General features: G+C 43.5%; 1 protein-coding gene across 2 annotated transcripts in view; it reads right to left on the minus strand.

Moving 5' to 3' along the window:
• The window catches only part of CHN1 (chimerin 1), a 108,494-nt gene that overhangs the window by 73,471 nt on the left and 9,449 nt on the right, over positions 1–25,574 (minus strand). For both annotated transcript variants that reach the window (XM_088473328.1, XM_088473336.1), the window contains 2 exons: positions 12,426–12,464; positions 11,744–11,799 (listed from right to left, as the gene is read on the minus strand). In XM_088473328.1, the coding sequence (XP_088329454.1) occupies positions 11,744–11,799; positions 12,426–12,464 (95 nt within the window). The remainder of the gene's footprint in view (positions 1–11,743; positions 11,800–12,425; positions 12,465–25,574) is intronic.

Below are 25,574 nucleotides of genomic sequence, written 5' to 3' on the forward strand. Positions count from 1 at the left end.
TCTATGACGGCCTTCACCTTCCCAGTTGTATTGTGTATGGAGAATTGTGTTGCTAATTGTTACTTGTGCTCTGTTTATAAGTTGGTTACTGTATTGTAATGTAATGTTCTCTGTACCCTTTACTGTATGTACGGCGCTGCGGACCACTTGTGGCGCCCTATAAATAAAATGTAATAATAATATAACAGTGGCATGGCAAAACTGATAGCAAGAGAGTCACATGGAAGTTATTAATCAGCCATATCAAAAGCAAGGTTTTCACATGCCATTATAATGCAGAAATGGAGGCATAACCAAGGCCGTGGTGTCGGAGTCGTAGAAACGTGTGACCGATTCCAGCCTCAAAATGATTGTATTAATGCATGTGTCTACTCCTTATTTCCATTTCCCAGGCAGTCCTCCAGATCATTCTCATACATCTTTGAACATATGAGCCTGATCTTTATCCTACAGAAAAGAAACGCTAAATGACAGCCAAGACCAAAAAAAAAAAAAAAGAAGAACACAGAACAGTAGTGTTTGTTCCCTGTTCTGAAAACAAAGTCTTGTTCAAAACAGGAAAAAAATTGCTGTGAAGTGAAGTTGAAATGTCCCTTGTCTAGACTAACTGTGTGAGGGTTATACCCTTTTTACACCAAAGTCCCGAGTCTAACCCAGGATTTGAAACAGTTTCAATACGGGGTCAAACTCCTTACACAATGCAGCTCTAAACCGGGTTTTTAAGGTCGGTGCAGTTTACACTGCGCACGGGTGCAGTGGAACGGTTATGCCGGCACGTGGAGATGACATCATCTCCAAGCGCTGGGAATCCACCTCTCTCTACGCTGCAATCGGATTATCCATTCACACTGCTCCTTAAACCGGATCCTTCCCATGTCCAAACCCGCAAGCAACCCGGTTTGGATTGCCGGGTGACAGGACCCGAGGTTTTTTGCGGAGACCCTTTCACAACAAGTCGCGACCCTTGTTAAACCAGCAATATCCTGTGTTGATACGGAGTTGTAAAAGAGTTATTAGTAAGAGTTATTAGTAAGTTATACATAATATGATACTAATTAATGTTGGTAGTGGTACAGTACAGGCCAGGGATAGGTGGGGCATACTAAACTAAGCTTGGTACAACAGGGGTGAGAATTAGCAGCATGGTGCATCAGTTATTATATAATACATGACAGTGAAATCATGTATTGCATTAATTTAATTACCCTGTCATATACTCTACAGCAGTGGTTCCCAAACTCGGTTCTCAGGACCCCACACAGGTCACCTTTTGCAGGTCGTCCAGCAGGTGCACAGGCGTGTTCATTACTCACTGACACATTTTAAAAGATCCACAGGTGGAGCTAATTATTTCACTTGTGATTCTGTGAGGAGACCTGGTAAACATGCACTGTTTGTGGTCCTGAGGACTGAGTTTGAGAACCTGTGCTCTTTCCCGAGGCGAAGCAGGAAGCAGTACAGACGAGATGTATGAACATCTCGTCTGCTGGAGAGGGGGGGGAAGGCCCAAAGTGCATTAGCCAAGTGCTGATGCACTGTCTCATCTCCCGGCCGGCTCCACTGGGCATTCGCGAGGTCTCCCATTCACGGACAGGAGCCCAACAGTCGCCGCAGCGAAGGACAGTGCAAGTCTCTGCTGTGGTGGGGCAACGACAGCTGCAGCTGTTGAAATCGATTGCTGGAGCTGTTGGAATGGTCAGTGCTACTGGCTGTTCATACATTGGGTGGCACATATGTGCTCTTGTAGATAGCAATGCTAATAACGATGGGGGCGGATAGCGCCTCTGTCATTTAACACTCAATACATGGGGGAGAAGCGGTATCATCGCACATAACGTGTGCTGATACCACTAAACCCCCATATCGGCCCTTCATACATCTCCCCCTATGTACTTTATGGGGGTGAATGAATTGCAGGTGATGGCTGAGAAGCGTCATAGCCAGAATGGTGGCATTTTGCGACCACCAACATAGGCAATTTTCACTCGTACCCTGTAGATGTGAGCAGTAAAATTGGCGATGTATCGTATTCTACTGCAATGTGTGCAGCCCAACATCGCAGAGAACTGATTCTAAGTTCTCCTGCTAGCGTCTCTAGACTGCACCAAGCTCTCTCTTCTAACATAGCACAACCCTGGCCATTTCTCTTTCCTAGCTCACTTTTCCCGTTAGCCTTTCTTTTCTATTTTAATTCTATATGAGATTATAACGTGTTTGAGAGTAAGTTGGTCCTATATACATATTATTAGCATCATCATGTTCCCCCAAATCTCTCTGCTGCTTCTCAAAGTTTATTTTCCAACACTCTCTCCCCAGTGCTATTTCCGAACATAATGCTATTTTCTTGCATGCAACTTTCATTATTATAACAGAAAGATATATTGTGAGTTCCTATCACTGGCGGATCCTGGGGGGGGGGGGTTGTGGCGATCGCCCCTCCTAAAAGACAGAGCAGCACAAACCCTGCTGCCGCATGACAGTGCTCGGCATCCCCATACTCCCATAGCATCCAGCAGCCAGTTATGTCACGCTGCTGCAGGGATCACTGGATGGAGATTCGGGCACTAGAGTGTGACTTGTAGTAGTAGCAGGTGTCCCCTGGATGTGTCTGTGTGCAAGTGACATGGAGCGGCGGCCATTTTCCCGAGGACCAGTCCCCATGGTAGGATGCCTGGCTCCTGAGTCCCGCATGCCGAATCAACCAACCCCCCCTTCCTTCCTCTCTGCTATAGATGAGTTCCTTATATTCCAGTGTTTGTGTATATATGGGGCTATCTGTGTGTGCATATGTGGCTGTGTCATACTTGCCTACTCTCCCGAGACTGTCGGGAGCCTCCCGAAAATCGGGTGCCGCTCCCGACACCCCGCAAGACTAGGCAAGTCCCCCGGAATAGATGGCGGCTCCCTGCTAACCCCCGCGCCAGCCGCAAAAGTGGGCTGTGCGGGGGTGTGATGACGCGATTCAGCGCGAATCGCGTCATCGTAGCCCCGCCCCCTGCCTTATAATGCCAGTAATATTGGCATTATAAAGCGAGGGGCGGGGCCACTATGACGCGATCGCATGGGCACGCCCCCGCTCCGCCTCTTTGACCCGCCCCCATCCTCCCTGCTGGACGGACCTGCCAGCCCCCTCCCGGATTCCCCTGCCGAGATGTCGGCAAGTATGGGCTGTGTGCATATATGTGACTGTGTGGATATATGTGGCTATCTGTGTGCATATGTGTGTGTTATCATATGTCCTGTTTGTAATAAATAAATGTTTAGAAATGGTGAAGACTGTGATCTTGCCTCATTATAGCTTTCTCATGGTTTCAAACTAGGGCCCACATATATTGGGTACTGTAACTGCACCACTATCAAACTCACCTCATTGGTTGGCAAGGCGAGATGTTAAGTAAATTAATTGGAGGGGGAGGAGTCTGGACTGGAAAGGTGAGGAGTCGGTGCTAAACAGTAAACCACCCCCCCTAAAAGAAAAGTCTAGATCCGCCACTGGATCCTATGTATAAAGTATAAGAACTACAGTATTCAAAACAAATGGGTGTGTAAAGCTGGGTAAAAACTATGCGATCCCTTGCGCGATATATCGTTCCAATGTGGATCAGACCAATATATCGTGCAGATCATATAGTGTGTACGTCTGACTGCATGTGAACGGCTGTCGTTCATCTCATCTGCTGTGCTGACTGTTTCAGACCGACTAAAATGATCTCGAAAACAGCTCATATACACCGTTCACACTACCCAATCATGGTTTCGTTCAAACAATCCTTTTGATTCCAAATCGTCTCGTCTCTGTAGGGAATACTAATGAACTAGCAGAAGGGCCAAGGTCCGCACACACTGCTCTGAACGATAGCAAAACGGTGTGAACAACATGTATGGCACACTCCATCAGGCGCTGACCCAACGGATTTTCAACCCCCAAAGCTGCGTACACACTACACAATTATATTGGCCCTATCTGTTAGGTATAGTCATGTCGGGCCGAGAATCTCAGTGTCTAACCAGCTTTAACTGTAGAGTGTGACAATAAAACGAACAAAATATGTTTTATCTGAAACTCGGATGAGGTGTGGCTAAGTGATAGTAAATTATGATCACTGTAAAAGTAACAGCTAATGCAAAAAATGTTTCAGTCTGACCAACTGCTGATAAACTACAAAAATGGAATCCATAGCTGGATTAAATTCTCATAGGGCCCTAGGCAACATACTGGTTTGGGCCTCTTCGCCCCTCTCCGTTTGTCAAAAAAAATAAAAAACACATTTCTGCTTAGAGTACTCAGGCCTCTCAGTTCCAATTATGCCGTAGGCATGAATCTAGGTTGCCTAATAATTAATCACATCAGAGCCGAATTATCTATTTTTGGAACTTGAGGTTTCCCAAGTAACGTTTTCACCCCCACATAATCTGAAGGATTATACCGAATGCTGATTTATATATAAATTACATCCATCTTTCTCCCCCCTCCTGAAATGATGTAGCAGAGCTCCTCTCGGTGGCTGCAGGAAGTAATACTCTATGATCTTGTCTGTATTTGCTATAATGGGATGGGTACAGGATGCCAGCGGTCAGAATCCCGACAGGGTTAGGATCCCGAAACCTGTCAGTAGGTATCCTAACCCCTCCCCTCCCTCCCTACCTAACCCTCCTGTGACTGAACCTAACCTCCCGCCTAGTACCTAAACCTAACCTCCTCCTCCCCGCAACCCTATACCTAATCTTCCCCCCTTAATGCCCAACCCTAGCTCTGCTCCTAACCCCACTACTTACCTTCGGGATTCCAGCGGTCGGGATATTGACCGCATCCCTGGTATAAAGACTGTACAAATATATTATTTACTTTGTATATCTTTTATGCTTTAGAGAACTTTTTGGATAATGGGGTCCTGTTTAAGAGATCCCACACAGGTATACTGATGAACTTTAAATTCAACATACTGTGTAATTTTTAAAGCAAGTGGTCAGCCCATGCTAATGTAACCTATGGCGTGAATGATATCTTTACAGACTAGTGAGCAACAAGCTAATTTACATAGATCAGGCAGAAGATGATAAAATCAGCATCCTAGTTAGAAAACAATGTTTCATAAGGTGGAAAACACCCAATTTGCCCCTTTAGTATCACTAGTACCGGCCATTAAGATTTCAAGACTATTATTATTACCCTTTATTTATATGGCGCCACAAGTGGTCCGTAGAGCCTTACAAAGTACTTAAACAGTATGAACAAAACAAGAAAAAAGTGACGTACAGTACAGAACATGGACAAGGTTTTTAAACATTGCTGTATCAGCAGCCATAATACCATAATGAGCAGAGAGACGGCAGAACACACAGGTTTGGTGCCATTGTTGGCAGTGGGGAGGAGATGATGGTATATGTGAGGGAAGGAAAGGCACATGAGTGAAGAGGCAGTGGCGTAACTAGGGTATTTGGCGCCCAAGGCAAGATGAAAAATAGCGCCCCACCCAACTGTGGGTGTGGCCACATGCTACAAGGACGTGGTCAATGGAAAATGGGGGCGTGTCATGAGAGTATGAGAGTCGCACACACTCACAAAAATTATTGCTGGGTGCAAGGTTGAAGTATACAGTATACAAGCAGGCAACCCACTTAGTGTAGTCCAATGCAGGCTACACAAACAGATAGAAACCAGCACTCCATAGAAGATGCAGAAAATTCATCCTTACTGTGCCATCATAAAAACAGCCATAATCATGTGCAAATTTTAGCAATACTTATCAATCTTTTGAATGCTCATAGTTAATCTGCTGGTCTCAAAGCCATGTTACCAGACATAGGGCCTGATTCAGCTTTGGGAATAGAGTGAGAATTCGCACTTAACTGTGAACCTGGACAAACCATGTTGCAATGCAAGGGGTGTAAATACATAAATTTTTTTGCATGGAAGGGTAAATACTGGCTGCTTTTGCATGTAGCCCATAAATACTGCACAGCTTTATTATTGCTCTATAATTTAGTTATCAGTTTGGACACCTCCCTCCCAAATCTAAATCTCTCTGCACATTTTAAATTGCCCCACCTGCAGTGCAGCATGGTTTCACCAAGATGATCAGTTAAGTGCTAAATCTCACTCTATTCCCAAAGCTGAATCAGGCCCATAGTCCCAATTCCCGACAGCTGCTTCGGTGTGTATACACCTTTTTCAAGAGACTGTTGTGGAGAGCTTAGAAAGACCTGGAATTAGCAGGTACAATTGTTTCAAAGAAAACAATAAGTAATGCACTCAACCGCCATGGCCTGTATGCACGCTCACCACGCAAGACTCCATTGATGAAGAAAAAGCATGTTGAAGCTCATTTAAAGTTTGCTGTACAACATTTGGACAAGCCTGTGAAACACTGGGATAATATATTCTGGTCAGATGAGACCAAAATTAAACTCTTTGGATGTCTGATAATACACACCATGTTTGGAGCAATGACACTGCACATCACCCCGAAAACACCATACCAACAGTGAAGTTTGAAAGTGGGAACATCATGGTGTGGGGCTGTTTTTTAGCATATGGTACTGGCATACTTCATATGATTGAAGGAAGGATGAATGAAAAAAAAGTACTGAGACATTCTTGATAAAAATCTGCTGCCATCTACCAGGATGCTGAAGATGAAACTAGGGTGGACATTTCAGCAAGACAATGATCCCAAACACACAGCCAAGGACACTCTCAATTGGTTTCAGAGAAAGGAAATAAAGCTGCTAGACTGGTCCAGCCAATCACCTGACTTGAATCCATCTGAAAATCTATGGAAAGAACTAAAGATCAGAGTTCATAGAAGATGCCCACGGAACCGTTAAGATTTGAAGACTGTTTGTGCGGAAGAATGGGCCAAAATCGCAGCTGAGCAATGCATGCGACTAGTTTCTCCATACAGGAGCTGTCTTGAAGCTGTCATTACCAACACAGGCTTTTGTATTAAATGCATTTCAGTAAGCGTGTATAATACTTTTTCCCTGTGTCATTTCATATTATTACACACAGCTTAATTTATGGACATCTGTGGTTTGATTTTGTTGCATGTGTGGATTGCATGGGTTGTTGCTGACATTTGGTGAATATGTCATTACAATAGCCCCATTACAAATATATTTACTGAGAAAAATGTTGATGTGTTCAATACTTATTTTAACCGCTGTATATATGTGTGTGTGATTATATATATATATATATATATATATATATATATATTAGTGTGATCCAAAGCATAGGCACTCACCAATGTAAATATTTACCAGTGCTTGTTTAATAGTAGCTCACATGTACATCACAGATTTTGTCAATATCTGTGATGTACAGGTGAGCTACTATTACACAAGCACCAGTGAATATTTACATCGGTGAGTGCCTATGCTTTGGATCACTATATTTTTGGGACTGTTTGCACCCTATAGAGCACCGCCTTGTTGGCTATCAATAAGTCCGGAGCATGGACGGTGTGATCACACACACACACACACACATATATATATATATATACAGTGCTCGAAGTGAGCCGGTATACAACGGTATGGCATACCGGCACTTCGAGCACTGCACTAAACTTTTTTTTTTCAGCTTCAAAAGATGGCAGAGCTGAGGGTGGAGGCGTGACTTCAGCGCTGGGCTGGAAAGGTACATGCTTCCGCCCACTACACTGACAATTCTCACAGGCAGTCAGTGTCAGTGTAGGACAGCCCCTAAAGCCAGTCGCAATATGAGGGAAGGGAACGAACGAGAGTAAGTGCCCAGTCTGTTGTATAAAATAAAACTGTGTGTAGAGCCCCATTTCCCCATCATTCTTATCATGTCCGCTTACTACGGTGTTTATGTTAGGCTCACTTAATAATACACTGTAGTAAGTGGACATGATAAGAATGAAGCCGTCAGTGTATGTGGTTACTGTTTCCTGTCTCAGAGCAGCAGGGAAGGTGGTTTGGACGAAGCATGAGTTCCGGGCTCCGAACAGATCAGAGGGCACTGGCTGCAGACGGCTAGAGTCAGACTCTGGCAGCTGGTCAATCGCTGACAGACTGCCGGGTGCTGGCTCCAGGTGCACTGCTTCTGGAAGCCAGGGCTCACTGATCTACTTCTCTGCTCTTCCACACTGCCACAGCTAGGAATAGGCGCCCTGCCTGGATCCTAGCAGCGGACTGGGCTGGTGTGCATGTGCCGCAGCAAGCGGGGGAGGGGATGGCAGTAGAGCACGCAGGGGGGGTTCTGAGTACCTAGAAATCCCCCTGCCAGGCCAATCCATCCCCGCAGCGCACAAATATTACTTGTTTTTAAAAGTGAGACAGAGAGCTTAGTTTCTGTCTCATCAGGCCGATGAAGTCTGTGAGCTCCGAATGGGCAGCTCCCGCGTGGCTCTAGAGATGGCTGAGCAGTACAGGGGAGCTGCTGCAGCTCCTCCCTGACAGCTCCCATGTGCCAGTGATGTCACTCACTGCACTCCTCCTCGTCTGCTCAAGTCCGGACAGCATGCCATGTAATTTAATTTAGCACTGCCACAAACATCATCACAGGTACCTGCAAGTTCTTTTTATACCATGGGTGTGAGGGGAGATCGTCTGTAGCCAGAGTGTGTGTGTAATCTCCAATGCTAGGTGTCAGTGTGTAATGTGCTCTGAGTGTCTGTGTGTAATGTGCAGTGTAAGTGTCTGTGTGTAGTGTGCAGTGCTAGGTGTCAGTGTGTAATGTGCTCTGAGTGTCTGTGTGTAATGTGCAGTGTAAGTGCCAGTGTGTAATGTGCAGTGTAAGTGCCAGTGTGTAATGTGCTCTGAGTGTTTTTGTGTAATGTGCAGTGTAAGTGCCAGTGTGTAATGTGCTCTGAGTGTCTGTGTGTAATGTGCTCTGAGTGTCTCTGACTGTGTGTAATGTGCTCTGAGTGTCTGTGTGTGTAATGTGCAGTGTCTCTGTGTGTAATGTGCTCTGAGTGTCTGTGTGTGTAATGTGCAGTGTCTCTGTGTGTAATGTGCTCTGAGTGTCTGTGTGTGTAATGTGCAGTATAAGTGTCTGTGTGTAATGTCCAGTGTAAGTGTCTGTGTGTAATGTGCAGTGTGTGTATGTTTGCAATGTGCAGTGTGTGTATGTGTCTAATGTGCAATGTAAGTGCCTGTGTGTAATGTGCAGTGTGTATATGTGTGTATTGTGCAGTGTAAGTGTCTGTAGTCTTCTCTGAGTGTCTGTGTGCAGAAACCCCCCCCTTACAAATCCTGATTTTGCCCCTGGATGGAGGGGCTGCGGCCGCGACTGGGGGAGGGGCTGGTGTCACCGGCGTTAACCTACTAATTGAAGTGATGCAGTGAGCTGCAAGGGAGTTCTCTATAGCTCAATCACACTAATGAAAAGAGGGGAGCTGACGAAGAGAAAATTAAGAGGGAAGTCAATTTGCCACCTTTTTATTATAATTATTATTAACACTCAGAGGACCTGATTTCTGAACAGGTAGCATCTGAAATTGTAGTTTATTTTTCACTTTTCAAACTGAACTCCTCACATACCCACCTCCAGTCCTCTACTGCCTACCAGCAAGCCTCCTTGTCCTTCTCCCTGCCCCCATCTAGTCCTCTCCCACTTACCTCCTCACTGCCTAATACCTACCTCTAGCCCTCTCCTGCCTACCCGCTGGTCACATCACGTGCCTCTAGTCCTTTGACAGCTAATAGCATGCCTCCTCACCTGTCTCTTAGTCCACCTTCTGCCCTCGACCACCTATACCCCTGCCTCCCTGTCTGTCTCCACTCCTTTCCCAACTCTGCGCCTTTGCCTGTAATTCCTTATGAACAAGTGACCTCTGCAGCAGCTGCTGGCACTGGATTGCATAAGAATACATCCCTATCCTGCCACTATTTTATTTTATGGACAGTGCCCACAATAGTAGTGGCCCTCATACAAGGCAGTCTGTGGGCAGGGCATTGTATAAAGGGTACTATTACTGTGGGCACTGTATAAGGGCACTACTACTGTGGACATTGCATTGTGGGCACTACTATTGTGTGGCATAATTTGTATATGGGGTACTACGGTGTGATACACTACACAGATAAAAAAAAGTGTGTGTCTTTTTGGCGCACCCTCTTTTGAGTGGTCATGTCCCCTTTTCCAGTGCATGCATAAGTACAACTCAACATTTTCCATACCCCCACTTCAAAATTCCCACTTCGACCACTGTATATATATATATATATATATATATATATATAAAAATAAAACAAAGCTCTGTGGAGGCCTTACTAGCTACATATACAGTTCAAGGACCTACTGCCACCTACTGTATGTCATGATGAATGACACATTTGGAGAGAAAGAAAAAACACTATACAAAGGAAGAAATATTAAAGTTTACATATCTTGCATGCCTTTCAATTAAGCTTACAGTTGATCATACATACTAGGGCTGATTCTGAGTCGGACGCAAAGTGCCTGTGTAGGTGTGAAGCAGCGGTAGCCTAAATTACTACCTTATGCTAATGAAAGGGTCTGTAGGGCCAATATGAAGATATTTGCGGCTTCAAGAGGAAAGCTGCTCCGCCCACTGTTTTTCTGTCCACATCCGCAACGCATGCTATCCGTCTGACACAGGCTTCACTTCTCATATGTATGACTCGGAATCGTACAGAAGTATAACTACACGCACACGCCATAATCCCATAGACTCACATTGACGCCACCCTGGTTCCCATCCTGAAAACGCCAATTTCACGCAAAACGATATACACCGTGAGCACAGCAAAATCTTCATCATTGATGTAATTGTCTCTTATTTTTGCCCAAGTCAGGAAGCATTGTGTCATCATAAACTTCCCGGTCACATGGCCTCCTCACTGCTCTCATTAACAGGAACAAGGGAACTCCCCACTTACAGTCCAGGTTTTAAGGGGTTGGGTACGGGATCCTAGGGGTCGGGATGCCAGCGAGCAGAATACAGACAGCAGAATACAGACAGCAGCATCTCAACAGTGAGAGAGAGAAAAAGAGAAAGAAAAAGAGAAATAGAGAGAGAAAAAGAGAAAAAGAGAGAAAGAGAAGAAAAGAGAGAAAGAGAAAAAGAGAGAAAGAGAAAAAGAGAGAAAGAGAAAAAGAGAGAAAGAGAGAGAAAGAGAAAAAGAGAGAAAGAGAAAAAGAGAGAAAGAGAAAAAGAGAGAAAGAGAAAAAGAGAGAAAGAGAAAAAGAGAGAAAGAGAGAAAGAGAAAAAGAGAGAAAGAGAAAAAGAGAGAAAGAGAAAAAGAGAAAAAGAGAAAAAGAGAGAGAGAAAAAGAGAGAGAGAAAAAGAGAGAGAGAAAAAGAGAGATAGAAAAAGAGAGAGAAAAAGAGAGAGAAAAAGAGAGAGAAAAAGAGAAAAAGAGAGAGAAAAAAAGAGAGAGAGAAAAAGAGAGAGAGAAAAAGAGAGAGAAAAAGAGAGAGAGAAAAAGAGAGAGAGAAAAAGAGAGAGAGAAAAAGAGAGAGAAAAAGAGAGAGAAAAAGAGAGAGAAAGAGAAAAAGAGAGGGGGAGAGAGAGAAAAAGAAGGGGAGAGAGGGGGGGGGAGAGAGAGGGGGGGGAGAGAGGCGGGGGGAGAGAGGGGGGGGAGAGAGGGGGGGGGGAGAGGGGGGGGGGAGAGGGGGGGGAAGGGGGGGGAGAGAGGGGGGGGGGCAGAGAGAGAGAAAGAGACTGACTGACTATAAATGTAAAAGAAACTGCATCTGTCACATAGGCTGTACAATTGTTTAACACTATAGGAGTGGCAGGAAACGTACCTCACGTGTGCAGGTAATCCTTCGAGGGTGTGGGGCCTCTTGCTGTAGCTGATACACTGGAAGAAAAAAAAAAAATCACACGTCGCTTTCATGCATTTATATCATGATAATTATATTTTAGATAGGAAACTAATATAGCTAAATATAAATCTCTGATAAAATCGGGCCTCTACATAAGGAAAGAAAATGGGAAATAAGCTGCTGTGAAGCTCTATGTAAGACCCGTAACTTCAGTCAATGCAATTTACTATTGTCGCTGGAGCTTTTAAAAGTAATTAAGGGCACAGGTTGATGCCGTTCAGACATTTCTGCTGAGGAATGTTCTGCAATACGTGTTCTCTGTGGATTTTTATCAAAGAGTCTTCACTGGTGTAAATTAGGTTGAAGGATAAACATTTTTTTTTACATAAACCATTTAGGTAAAGGGTAGGTAAGTCATTTTTACTACTTTTTTTTTTTTCATTTTTGTTTTTTGAAACCCTCTCATAAGTTACAAGGTTTTTCCTGTTTGGTTTTGGTCTTTAGATAACTTTCTGGTTCTCCTCAGAAGGTGGAGATAGCAGAAGGCCCAACATTGTGATTTGCAAATATCTGGTCAGCAAGCTCTATCTTGTATCTGCCAATACGATTTCCGGGGGAGCACCTTCCATAAACGTACAGGACAGCATTGGGGAATACTTACAGTAAGACTTCCATACAGGAGGTCTGTACTCATCATTATCTGAAAGACAAATGGAAAAGCTTAACAGAAATCGTCAGAAGAAAAAAAAAAAAATTGCCAGAACATGTTATACAGTATATAAATGAAAAAAATCATTATCTTGAACACACATATGAAGCCAAGAGTTCTAAATGCATCCTTAACACAATCTACTGGAGTGCCACAAGTTGCCTACTCCTGAACTAGAACAAAATCTGTACAGCTGCATAATTGTGTAAACAGGATTAATACATACTACAGAGGAGAGTACTATGAAGAATCCACAATGTACAGATGTGTCCACATACAGCTTACTTCCTCGCCCATTTAACAGCCCTTCAAGTCGCGCCATGCAGTGGCTTGACTCGGTAGCACCAATCATCTGTTTTGTGCGGCTTTCACTTTTTTTTTGTGCCGATTACAATGATATGCAGCATGCCTATATTCTGTGTGCGGCTGCAGGTGTATATGCATGTGAAAGGCTACGTTACAGCGTCACAGTCATTGACGCTGTATCGTAGTATTTTGCATGCATATAAAAAATACCACAAAAAGATGCTCGGCACTACCGAGGTCAATGGCGCTCACGCGTTACGTTTAACACGACTTGTGTCCACATACATCTTACAGTACCTCTGTGCTACATCTGTAGTATCTTTTTCAGTTCAATTATTGCCTAATATATGATATATGTGATTAAACTGGCCACATAAAACCTTAATGTCCATATCTTACCAATCAAGTTATCAGATCAAACCACCACCTACACCAATCTAATGAATGATTGAAATCTTCCAAATAAGCAGTTTCTGACAATAAAGTAGCACATTAGGGCTGCACAACATGTACGTTGCTTGGTCAATTAAAAAACATGATGCAATTTACAGCTACACCCCTATGTGATAGATAGTATGATAACACCTCTGAGAGCTTTGCCTGTATCTATTGGTGAGTGTAACGCCATAACCACACCATATGCAGATAACTACATAAATCCTCAGACATGTAACACATTTTTGCCTACCTACCTATCAAAAAGACCATTGCAATTTTATAAACATACGGGGGCGATTCAATTCAGCAGTTGAAAAGCGCCGAGAGGGAGCTCCCGGAGCTATTCAATTCACTGCGATGCTTACTCTGACGGGAAGCCGTTAAGTCTGAGAAAGCTGGTTCTAGCTACTTAACCTGGGTGTTAACCTGTTAGCGCTGCACTAAGCTGGAAAACAGCCTTGCGGCTGGCACTTTAGACGGATTTCTCCTCACACCCTCAGGAGAGTGCGAGAAGAAATCATTATTCGGACTAAACAGTGCGCTGAATTGAATAGCTCCGGGAGCTCCCTCCCGGCGCTATTCAATTCCCGCTGAATTGAATCACCCCATTACTTTTGGTGCACAAATGAGATCACAAACATATTTAAAAAGACAGTGGGCTTGATTCAGACCTGCTCGCAAGCGGGTCGATGAACGGGCAGTGCACACGCCGCACATGCGCGAGCCCCGCAGCGAGCGAGAAATCACTTGCTCGGGGGCTCGCAACAAAACGTGGCGGCTGTCGATGTTGATTGACAGCTCGCCCCATTTTGTAGGCGGGGAGGGGGGGTGGCTGACCAAACGGAGGCGTTCCTGAAGGACCGCCTGCCGTTTGTGGGCGGCCCTACTGACATCACTCGTGATGTCAGTAGTGAGCTTCCTGCTCTATTAGAGCAGGAAGCTCACTGGGGCTTGCGGGAACGAGACCCTACCACAGGGGTCTCGTCACAAACCCGATGGCCGCAACCATCACCTGGCCGCTCGCAAAAGCTGTGGGTGGTCACCCACAGCTTAGCGAGCAGCCAGGAGGCCGGGTAAAGAAAAAAAAAAAAGCGGCCACCCTGATTTAGAGCTACGCTGGGTGCACACTGGGCCTCTGAATCAGGCCCAGTGTGCACTTTGTAAAGACAATTTAAATCCAGTAGTGATATTTAGTTACTGTGGCATCACAAATGGAAATTATACAGATCAGCATAATCAATCACAGGGGCTGACTACTCTGATAACAGTGCCATCTAGTGGTAAGAATCTAATAAAGCATTTCTGCTGAGTAAAATTAACAACTAATTAAATTGGATTGTTCAGGGAAACAAGTAAATTTTTTGCCCATTTTATATTAACACTGCCATGGTACACTGAATACATCATATTTTATAAAATAGTGTAAATTAAACATAGTAACTCTGTACCCTCCAAACATGGAGCTACACTGACCTTTTTCCTTATAGCCCATGTTACATAATATGAAACTGCACTCAATCGATAATAAGACTAAGGGCCGTATTCAATTTGGTGCGAAAAGCCGTTTTTGGCTAAACTTTTTCCCCCATGTCGTCATTTTCGCCGATTTCACTTATCCCCATATTCAATTTTTGCATCTTTTTGCCATGCAAAAACGCAATGCAATGTAATAGGCGATAAAGTTTCGCCTTTGAATACCCGGCGGAAAAAAGTGCAGAATTGGGGTTTTGGGGTGCAGAGGTGCGGAAACCATTCTGCACCCTTTGTTCACCCCCCTTGACGCCAACTGCGTCAAAAAACTCTAAAAAAAACCCACAAAGGACACCCAAAAAAAGTACTTTGAAAAAGTGGGCGAAAAATTTAAAAGTTGGGGTACAACTTCAAAAACTAGCAAAATAGCCTTTGGGGGGTCTGCAAGTATGGCCGAGGTTTTTTTTTCTATTATTGCAGGTGTTTACTGAAGGTGCGTTTTTTGGTGCACTTTAAAGGTTGATTTTAGTGATTTTGAACTATGCCTGCACCCATTTTCATGTACCCCAAATTTGATGAGAATACTTATTTTGGCCAAAAAAAGTTGCTAAACGCTATTCTTCACCACTCTCCCAAAGATGCTAAATTGCGTCTATTGAGACCATTTAAAGAACCCAAACACCTTTAGTAGGGCTAATCGGGGGTACCCATAGTGAACCCCCATGTCAGAGCATCTTTAGGGGGGTGTCAGGATGATTTCCCCAAAAATGACCGGTCTTTGACAATTTAGGTTTTGCCGGGTCCCGATAAGCGGGGCCGCGCGCGATAAGTTTGACACCAAAACCTCCAATGACGGCGAAAAGTCTGGCAATTAACTATTCGCTCCAAATTGAATATGGCCTTAAAACATGTTGTGACTGATTATAAAATCTTCTACACTATGTAGACAAAAGTGATTGGACACCCCTGTGCAAGCGAAATGGTGTGCTCTTGCAGCAGACACGTGTTCGTGAATGTATAAAACAAGAAGTATAGAGATGTTCTCGTTAACTATGTGCTCCCTACAGTTTTACGGAAACAACTAATGTTTTTATCAGGATGACAATGCCACCTGTCCTGTTTCCATGGTGACGGTAGACTGGTATACAGAAAATTCGGTAACCCAGATTGACAGGCCCGCTCAGAGTCCAGATCTTAACCCCATTGAGAACCTCTGGGACAAATTAGAGTTACGGGTGTGTTCTAGGCCGACTCAACCTTCTTCAGTGTCACAGTTGATCACTGTACTTAAGGCGGAATGGCAAAACATACCGTCTGCTACAATCCAGGAACTTGTGGACAGTTTGCCAGGAAGAGTGTCTGCAGTAATCACTGCACGTGGTGGTCCTACAAAGTACCGACGTCAATAAAATCTCGTTGATCTATTTGCTGTCAGTGTCCAATCACTTTTGTCTACATAATGTACTATGCGGACATCAAAATTGTGTCTCATTATCTAACCAAGTTCACTATAATAATCTTCTAAATCACTAATATAACCGTTACTTTGCCTCTGAACACACTTAACAGTTTGGAATTAGGCAAGAGGCTGGGGTTATAGTAATTCTGACAATCTTTCATCTGCAGTTTTCTGTAGTCCTTGAGCAATACTATTAATCATTTTCTTTCCTTCAATTTAAATACCGTAAATAAATTATTGGTAATCACATTTTACAGGAAACACTCTATATTTATAGATAGGAGATGCAGAAGAGAAAAAAAAAAACAGCTACCAATAAGATCTATTTCTTACCCAATCGGAAGTTGCCACTGATTTCAATAGGAGGTACAATTTCCAGTAGCATTTACCTGCTGGGCTAAATCTGTGTCATCTATTGTATAGAGTGAGTGGAAAATTGCTAGTGTCACGTCTTCTAATAATAACCTTTATTGGACGGCTACAGGATCATAGTTGCAGCATTTTTCATGACAAAAAATAAATAAATATAATACTAATTACCACTGTGACACCCCCTACTGTAATGCACTTACATCTGTACATATCACATACTGTAAATATGTTCCCAAAATATACCCCTTAAATTTTTATTGGAAGATGTCAGACCAGCAGATTACCTATAGCGACACTACAGAAGAGTAGAGCAGTAGTGAAGCCAATGATGTCAGACTAGGGGCCTGATTCAGAAAGGATCGCACGGCTGCGTTCGCACGCAGCCGGTTGATGTTTGCATGCATCGCAGTGCGCGCGCGTGAAGCGATCGCAGTGAGCAAGCAGAGTCTTCACACAGTGATTGACAGGAAGTGACCGTTTGAGGGTGGTGACGTGGGGTGGTCAGAAAAACGCAGGCGTGCCTGTGCATTTAAACGCCGTTACAGGAGCGTGCATAATTAAGCCCCTGCGATAGCATACGCTGGCAGGTCTAGATGGCGACAGGAAGTTTAGCAGTTTGTGCGGGAGGTCATGGTCAACCACAACTGTGCGAATGGTTCCAATGTTACTGATGTTTTTTCGCTGACTTGCGGATGCATGTCATGGGCAGTGGGCGGCTTTATACAGTGATGGGCGTCATGCTATAATGTTGCGGTTGCCGCGTGATTGCATTCATTAGCATATTTTCATAGCTAACGGGTGTGTGCGAACGCAGCCGTGCGATCCGTGCTGAATCAGGCCTCAGGACAGCAGCAGCTACACAGCTTAGACAGTCACCTGTAAACTTTTTCTTTGGGGGGGGGGGGCTTGGGGGGGCATTTGAAACCTCAAAATCGCTGTAGAGTATTTTATTTGTGTTCCTAAAAAAATAAATAATGGATATTTTTTTGTGGAAAGCCGCAGCTGAAAAACATCCTGTTGCCAATCCTTAAACTAAATTAATTGCAATTACATCCAAATCAGAACTTTTATTTTATTTCAATCTTCTACTATATAAAAGCGAAAACTGGTCCTTCTATACAACTCCACAGTTTACAAGCCAAGAGCCAAGATCGTGAAATTTTACATACGAGAGTATTAAAACACAGCGGAGGCAACAGAACAAAAATTTTAATTCTAAATTAATTACTGTTCATTTTTAATTAATTAAAAAACACAATTTTTGCATAGCATTCGTCCTCTACAGGTCAGGTACGGAATTAGAAAAGGATTTAGTTTATCTACTATTTTTCTTATCTATCTCTACTATCTAAAAGCGAAAAGTTTCCTTCTGTCTTTCTATACAAATCCACAGTTTACAAGCCAAGATCTCTCATGGTTCTATACCTAAAACACCAAAGAAGAATAAAAGCATTGTCCTGTTTGGTTTATTGTTAGATGCAGATTTGGACACCATTCTTCTTGGGCCATCTGCAAGGTCAATAATAAAAATATTAAAATGTTATTTTTGTTTCATTTCATAATTTGATTTTATAACATGCATTTTGCTACATACTAAGGAATTATGGAATTTTATTTTGTAACATATAATCTAAGTCTCTGAACATCATTTACTATGGCTCTCGCGTGGAGTTTACAGTACCTTTTAAATGCTGTATGAATTTATAACCACTACTGATATTAAGCCAGGCTTATTATGAGTCTGAATATGGTAAAAATTGTTATCTGCATCCATGAGGAGAGATCCATCTGATTTAGAATCAGGCCCATAAAGATGGCAACTATACTGGGATGCAAAAACGCAGCTCTGCAGCACAAATTTTTATTCATACTTGCTCATGCATGAACTTACACAACTAGATGGTGTCAACCAAACTTTTTTATCTACCTCCTTGGTTGCTGGACCGCACTATGGAATGCACAGAGGCTACTTACGGTTCATTCCTTTGTCAGCCCCTGAAGGGTAAAACCGATTGGATGAATTTTATACACCATGGAGACCCTGAATGCCGGAAACAGCTGTACAAGGAACTGGAAGTAGTTGCTGTGCATTTCATAGTGCGATCCAGCAACCAGGAAGAACACAGCCATCCTGGCATCAGAGCAACAGAAGCTCTTGGCCGTGTTTACACTGTACATCCGACAAATTTTGAATGCTTCTATCTCCGAAGTTTGCTTTGCACCGTTACAGGTCCTACTTCCTTCGAAGACCTTAGGACTGTGGATGGGGAAGTTTGTCACAAAGAGGCCTGCCTAAGGAGAGGTTTGTTGGAGTATGGTGACGGGAGTGGTGGCCGGACGAACGCAAGAGAGCAAGTGCGTTTCAACGGCGTTGCAGGGGTGTGCATAAATTAGCCACTGTGATTCCATATGCAGTCTCATAGTGTGTGCTGAAGTTAGCAGTTCCTGAGTGAGGTCTGACCTGTCTTAACTGTGCATATGGGTCCGATGTTACCGATTATTTTGCTATGTTGCCAAAGTATATGGATGTGTGTAAGGTGAAGTGGATATTCTTATGTTAGGCAGCCACAATGTGAATGCAATTATTTGCATATCACCGCTAACGTTGTGTACGTATTAGCAGAATAGCGATCCTTGCTGAATCAGGCCAAAAGTTTGCTGAAGGATGCCAAACAGCGATGCATTTAGTAAAGTAAATAAGAGAACAAGTGGAATGCAATTGAACAATAACTCAAGGAGATATTAGCCTGCAGGTACATTTGAATGTGAGACCCCTTTTCTCTTGGGCTATCCCAGGTGATTTTTATTGCTATGGGTTCTTTACAATGCAGTACACACATTTAAATGGGCTCTATTAAAGTTCTAGATAAATCAGTATTAGGACCCACCTTATGAGGTTCACCGTGACGTGGTAGGTGGACAAACATCTTTGGCCAAACGTACTAAGAAACTTATTTAAAAAAAATAAAAAATAAAACACATGTTCTTTGATGTAGTTTATTAGAAATATTTTGATCATCAGGATTCTTAGTGCTAAGAGCGTGCACCTGCATTTCCTTTTTTCTGCATTAGAACTACAGGTCTCAGCATGGTAGCACCTCTTATTATGTTTAAGATTCGGATGTGCAGCCCAGCCCCCCCCCTTTTCTCCTCCATGGCGTAATAAGACTCAGCATTCCGGCATTCAGGTTTGCCAACCTATGTATTTTCTAGACAACGAAAATCTCTTGTTTCATCATAAATGGGCTCCATCTCGGAACCAAGAGCTAACAGAGTTTTAAATGTCATTCGTTCTACGCATGCTGAAATCAATCAAAAGTAAATATTTTCACGTTGGGAACATTTTCTCGGTAGCGCAGTGAAATTATTGAAATATTTGTTTTATTAAGAATACCAAACATTGCAATGTCACAGTGATCACATGGGCTTACTCTGCAAGATGCAACCCTAGTGATCTTACTTACATAACTCTACTTTAGACCAATCCATGTGGATGCTTGCACTGTGCATCCACTTGAAGGTGTTTCACACTTTGATACAATGTATCCAGTGGCAGATGGGTGTGTTCCTCTCACTGTCCACAGCTGCCAGGGAGAACATGCCGCCTAGTGCCTTTTCACTCTTTTATAATTGGATAATTAAGGCGCATGTCCACTAGCAATTATTAATGGACGACTGAACGATAACGACATCGTTATCGTTCAGTCGTCCATTAATCGTGCATGAATCGGGCACTAAAATGTCGGAAACGACCAGCGATGGGCGCTCCCGCTGGTCATTTCAGACATCAATCATTGCCCAAACATGCCATTCAATCTGTCGTTCGGGGATGGTGGAGGGTGCCTACACTGAGCGACTAAACGTTCAGTGTAGGCACTGCAGGGGATGGGGAACAACGGTACGATTACGATGTCATAATCGTACTGTCTTCCCTGGGTCGCGTAGTGGATATGCACCTTTAGATGGAAGGCTAGATGAGGGATCTAATGCCTACTAGATCTCCCACCTAAAAGTACTTCCCGAAGATATGCTGCTTCCTATAGCAGAAAATGGGCTCCAGGGGGTGGACAGCCAAACAGTGCAGCAGCAGTCCACCTACTACTGTTACCCAGGTCCCCAGTGTAGCTAATAGCTGTCTGGGACTACCAGCCAGCCATCCTGAGTTCAGGCAAACTCAAGAGCTGCCATTATCAGACCCTGCAGCAGTTCACTGAATCCTGGATGGAGGGGTCTGTGCAGCTGGGCTAAGAGCCACAGCTAGATTTGGATGCTGCTCCTACAACCCCCACTCTACCTACGGACCACCAGGTATAGAGAACCCTCCGGCACCACGTGCTACAAACCCCACTAACAGACTGCCTAAAATAAAGACTGCCGATTTAAATCTTTTTGTGAAGATTCAGACTGATATATGAACTGCTCACATACTTTGTAGGCAATCAAGATCCTTCATTTTGGTTCATGTGGTTTGATAGGCAAAGCTGTAGTAATTGTTTATATAACAACTTTATATGTGACACTGTAATAATATTTTATATTTTTAATAAAATAAATATTTAAGTATTATTTGAAGACATTATCCAGCGCATCTGGTTTACCTCTTTCTGATTTAGTAAAAATGTTTAGGAAGGCAACCACAATGCAATAGATTAAAGTAAAATAATCAGAAAATGCAAAACAAAGACTTATTAGGTTCCAGGAAACTCCAATCATATTAGTAAGGAAAAGGAGAGAACAGGGACATTATAACTCTGCTTTAGGCTGCAGTCCACTAAGTGAAATACAGATCACAAGATATTCTCTTTATGCCGATGACATCATGAGACAATCACTGGAGAGTGATAAACGACCAATCAGCTCCCAACTATCATTTTTCAAACACAGCCGGTAATATGACAGTTGGGAGCTGATTAGTTGGTCGTTTATCAATCTGCGCTTTATCACTTTCCAGAGCTTTATACATCTGCCCCAATTTTTCACCCTATCCTATGATTTCCGTTGAAATAATAGGATAATTCTCCCGAAAACACATAGGACCTGCGATAAGCTCGCTGACCTGTGTGTTTTCGCCAGTTAGGTGGTGAGAAAACGGCACTTATCGAGGATTATTTTTTTGGGACACATCAGGTCCCGAAAAATATCAACGATAAGTGCCAGCGTCGGGCGGCACTTCGCAGCTAATAGGATAGCCCCGTTGCGATCAATTAGCAGCGCTACTTTAGCTCTGCTAATTGGATACCCCCGAATGTGTTTAACCTAATCAAATGTGGACAAGTCTGTGTAAAATAAGATCCAAGAATAAAACAGAATTAGAATGAAAATGCTTAAAATTAAATAACAGCTACACTTTGGAGAAAACCTGTATTAGTTTCTGCATAAAACTACAAAACAGAAGGAGTAGCTCCAGCTGCACACAAAGACTTTATGGAAGCAACATAACTGGCTGTATCACTGATTTAATCCGCAGACGGCAAAGTCTGAACGTTCAGCAGCTCTGACCTTGCACGACCCTCACCTAAAAAGGTTTCTATATAAGGGAATCTCCAGACAGGGGAGAAATAAAACAGGGGCATCACACAAACATTAATTACCAAAAAAAAACACACAAAGCGGTTATGTTTTGGTTTTAAGCAAACCTGTCGCTTATACACAACTGTACATGAAACAGCTAACACAAAACTAAACATGTGTTTACATTTAAGGTGCGTACACACTGGGCGATAAAGTGGACGACTGAACGATAACGATATCGTTCAGTCGTCCACTTTATTGTCCATTTTTAACCCCAAAAAGATGAACGATAACGACGACGCGCGTTCCCGCGGGTCGTTCGTCATTATCGTTCATCGGGCTGACATGCAGGCCAACCTGACGATCTCGTCAGGTTGCTGCATGTCAGGGAATGGGGGAGAGAGCCCGGCGCTGAACGATATCGTTAATGATATCGTTCAGCGGCTGTGCTCAATGTCATGAACGACATTGAGCACAGCCTGCCGGGGACAACACTACACGATATCGCTCAGGGAGCATATCGTGTAGTGTGTACGCACCATTACTGTAACAGATGTACAGTTTCTCATGTACTCATCACCTGTCTACACGCCTATAGGAAGACATCTTCTGGGCAGTTGGAGGATGAAAGATCGACAAACAATCGGTCGACACTAGATGGTCGACATGTACAAAAGGTTGACACACAAAAGGTAGGTTACAGGTACAAAAATGGTCAACCCATTGGTTTTTTTAGGCCTTTTTAGGGTTAGGCACTTACCGAACGGTTAAGGTTAGGCACATGGGGGGGGGGATCTTTAAGGTTAGGCACCAAAAGGAGGGTTAGGGTGAAGATTAGGGTTAAATGAAAAAAAAAACAAGTTTATAAATAAGAGGTAATAAGTAATAATAATGATAATAATAATAATGCCAAAGAGGTATTTATGGGGAAGAGGCACAGTTTTATAGCTGTTCATAGCAATTAGATTTTTACGCAAGCTGTATTTTTAAAACATCAAGATAGTTACCCTAGAACAATGCTTCCAGTAAATATAGAGTCATGGGTGGGAATCTAGACTCAACCCTAATGTTATGTATACTTTATACTTTTTTTTAATGCTGGCAAAATATGTGCAATTTTGATCATTAAATTTGGCCAACTTTGACCAAACTAAAGCTAGTCATACACTGGACTATGAATCGACTGTTCTCAACGTTATCGTTCAGTGTATGGACATGAACCTGCAAACAGGTGAAAGATTGGCTATTGTTTGGTTTGACCGATCCTCCAGGCCCCACGTCCATCCACGTTGCAGTGTATGGAGGCACTCTAATTATCAGCCCGACGCTCATGCCCTCACCCATCCATTGGGTTGTCTACACTAATCGGTAAGTCTATGGCTGGCTTAACTATTAGCGTGCAAGATATTATCTGTTGACCCAAAAAGGGACATTTGTGTGACCTATTTAAACTGAAAACCAATGAGACGTAGGAAATTTAGCCCCCACCAAGTCTGCGGCCAAACTGCTTATATATCAGTGTTCTTTACTTAAAGGGCGGCCCGCCCGGCAAAATGAACTTGTCGCCCGCGACCTGCAGGACGTGCTGTTTGTCCTGTGTGCAGTGCCGCGGAAACCAATCACAGCTGGCAGCATCTTCTCAACCAATCACTGCCGGCAGATTCTCTTCACTACAGCTCCCAGAATCACCCAGGCGCTTGCGGCTCCTCCTCCCTGTGTCCGCCTTCTGCGGCTGCCGCCCGCTCGTCGCGCAAGCACGTTACTCTTCCTGTGCCCCGTGTTCCCGGCTCACTCAGCCACACTCCATCACCTGCTGCTCCTGCCACAGCCACTCTCCATTCACTGTGCCTCAGTGGGGATGTCGGACCCGGGCTGGGGAGGTGTGCAGACCCGTTGGTGCTGCAGAAACCCTTCCAGAAGCTGGTGCCGCAGCTGCTCAGGTGTAAACTGTGCTGGTAGAGGAGCACCCTGAAAGGGGAGGACCCCGTCCTTGGTGTTACTGGCTGGCTTTGTGGCCCCTTCGCCTGGTATTAATTCCCATTTACCTTGACTGCTGTGTGCACCCCCCTCTGTACCCCTAGCACTGCCTGTCCCTAAACTTCTCCTTGCTCCTAATACTGCCCTAGCTATCTACCCTTGCCCCCTCCCAACACCCAGGCCAGGGGCAAATAGGGGCCATACTGTGTGGGCATAAAGAAATAGTGATTAAACATCCATGATTTTGCAGACACACTCTTGTTTAACGTACTCTTATTTATTTATTTATTTATTTGTGTGTGGTGTAAACCTTAGCAAACACATGGGAGCTTCGAACATTGTAGTGAAGTTAAACAAACAATGAATATCTGCTCAATAATTTCAATAAACCCCAATCTACCAAAAACACAGAACATAGCAGGAAAGAGAATACAACGGAAACAATCTGATTGAACACCAGATTATATAACCTCTCATAATCTTTTCAGGGTTACTTATATTTCAGCTGGATCAGCACCTTCCCTTCCTGTCAATTCAATACAACCTTAAAACTTTCACTCTCCCTTCCCTTGTTGTGTAACCAGAGTGCAGGAAAGGAAATACTAAGGATACGGGAACAAACCAAAGCTGCTCAGTATAGAAGAAAACGGACACTGATAAAATAAAGTACATGCTACTAGGTCACTTACAAAACAAATCAGATTATTTTAGGTAGCACATAAGACCTTGGAACAAAAGGTGACGGCTGATCAAACATTTTAAATGAAAAATAATATATATATGCATTGGGATGTGTATTATACGTCTAATGCATGCATATACAGTACACGCTGTCTTCTCTAATCCAAATAAACTATACATGCTAAGAGAATCTAGGTTGTTCCCATGTCTTATTGAGATACACATCTGTCCTCACACATCTAGCCTCAATACCACATGCGAAGATACATACTTGACGTGAGTGAACCGCCAGGTTCCTGTGCAAATCTTCTAGTGTCGGGCGTCTTTTTTGGCCAAAAAGGAGTCTTAGTCGCAATGTGAAACGACTGGCACGCACCAGGATACTTAACGGATTTGATATGCGACATTTGTATATTGTATACAAAGCACAACGGAACTGGGCGTGGTAAAAAAGCTGCAGCTGCTGCATGTAGTACTTCATATTTCGTATACAGATTCAGAGACTCAGTCTCATACAGATATACAAGTGTCACAAACGAAATTAACCATCACAGTCTGCTGGTGCATCCTAGTCATATTGCATTGCGACTAAGGCCCGTATTCAATTTGAAGCGAAAAGTCCGTTGACGGACTTTTCGCCGTCATCGCTGGTTTTGGGTGCGAAAAATAATCGTGCTTATCCCCGTAATCAATTACAAAGTGGCGAAAAAGGGACCCAGCGAAACTGAAATCAGCAAAAAGTTCTGTCAGTTTTGGGAAAATCAGCATGACACCCCCCATAAGATGCTGTGACATGGGGTTCACTATGGGTACCCCCGATTAGCCCTGCTGGAGTCTTTGAATGGTCTCAATAGGCGCTATTTAGCGTCTTTGGTGACAGTGGTGAA

This window comes from Taudactylus pleione, unplaced genomic scaffold (assembly GCF_031769625.1).
Source record: "Taudactylus pleione unplaced genomic scaffold, aTauple2 ptg000004l, whole genome shotgun sequence".
Classification (NCBI taxonomy): Eukaryota; Metazoa; Chordata; class Amphibia; order Anura; family Myobatrachidae; genus Taudactylus; species Taudactylus pleione.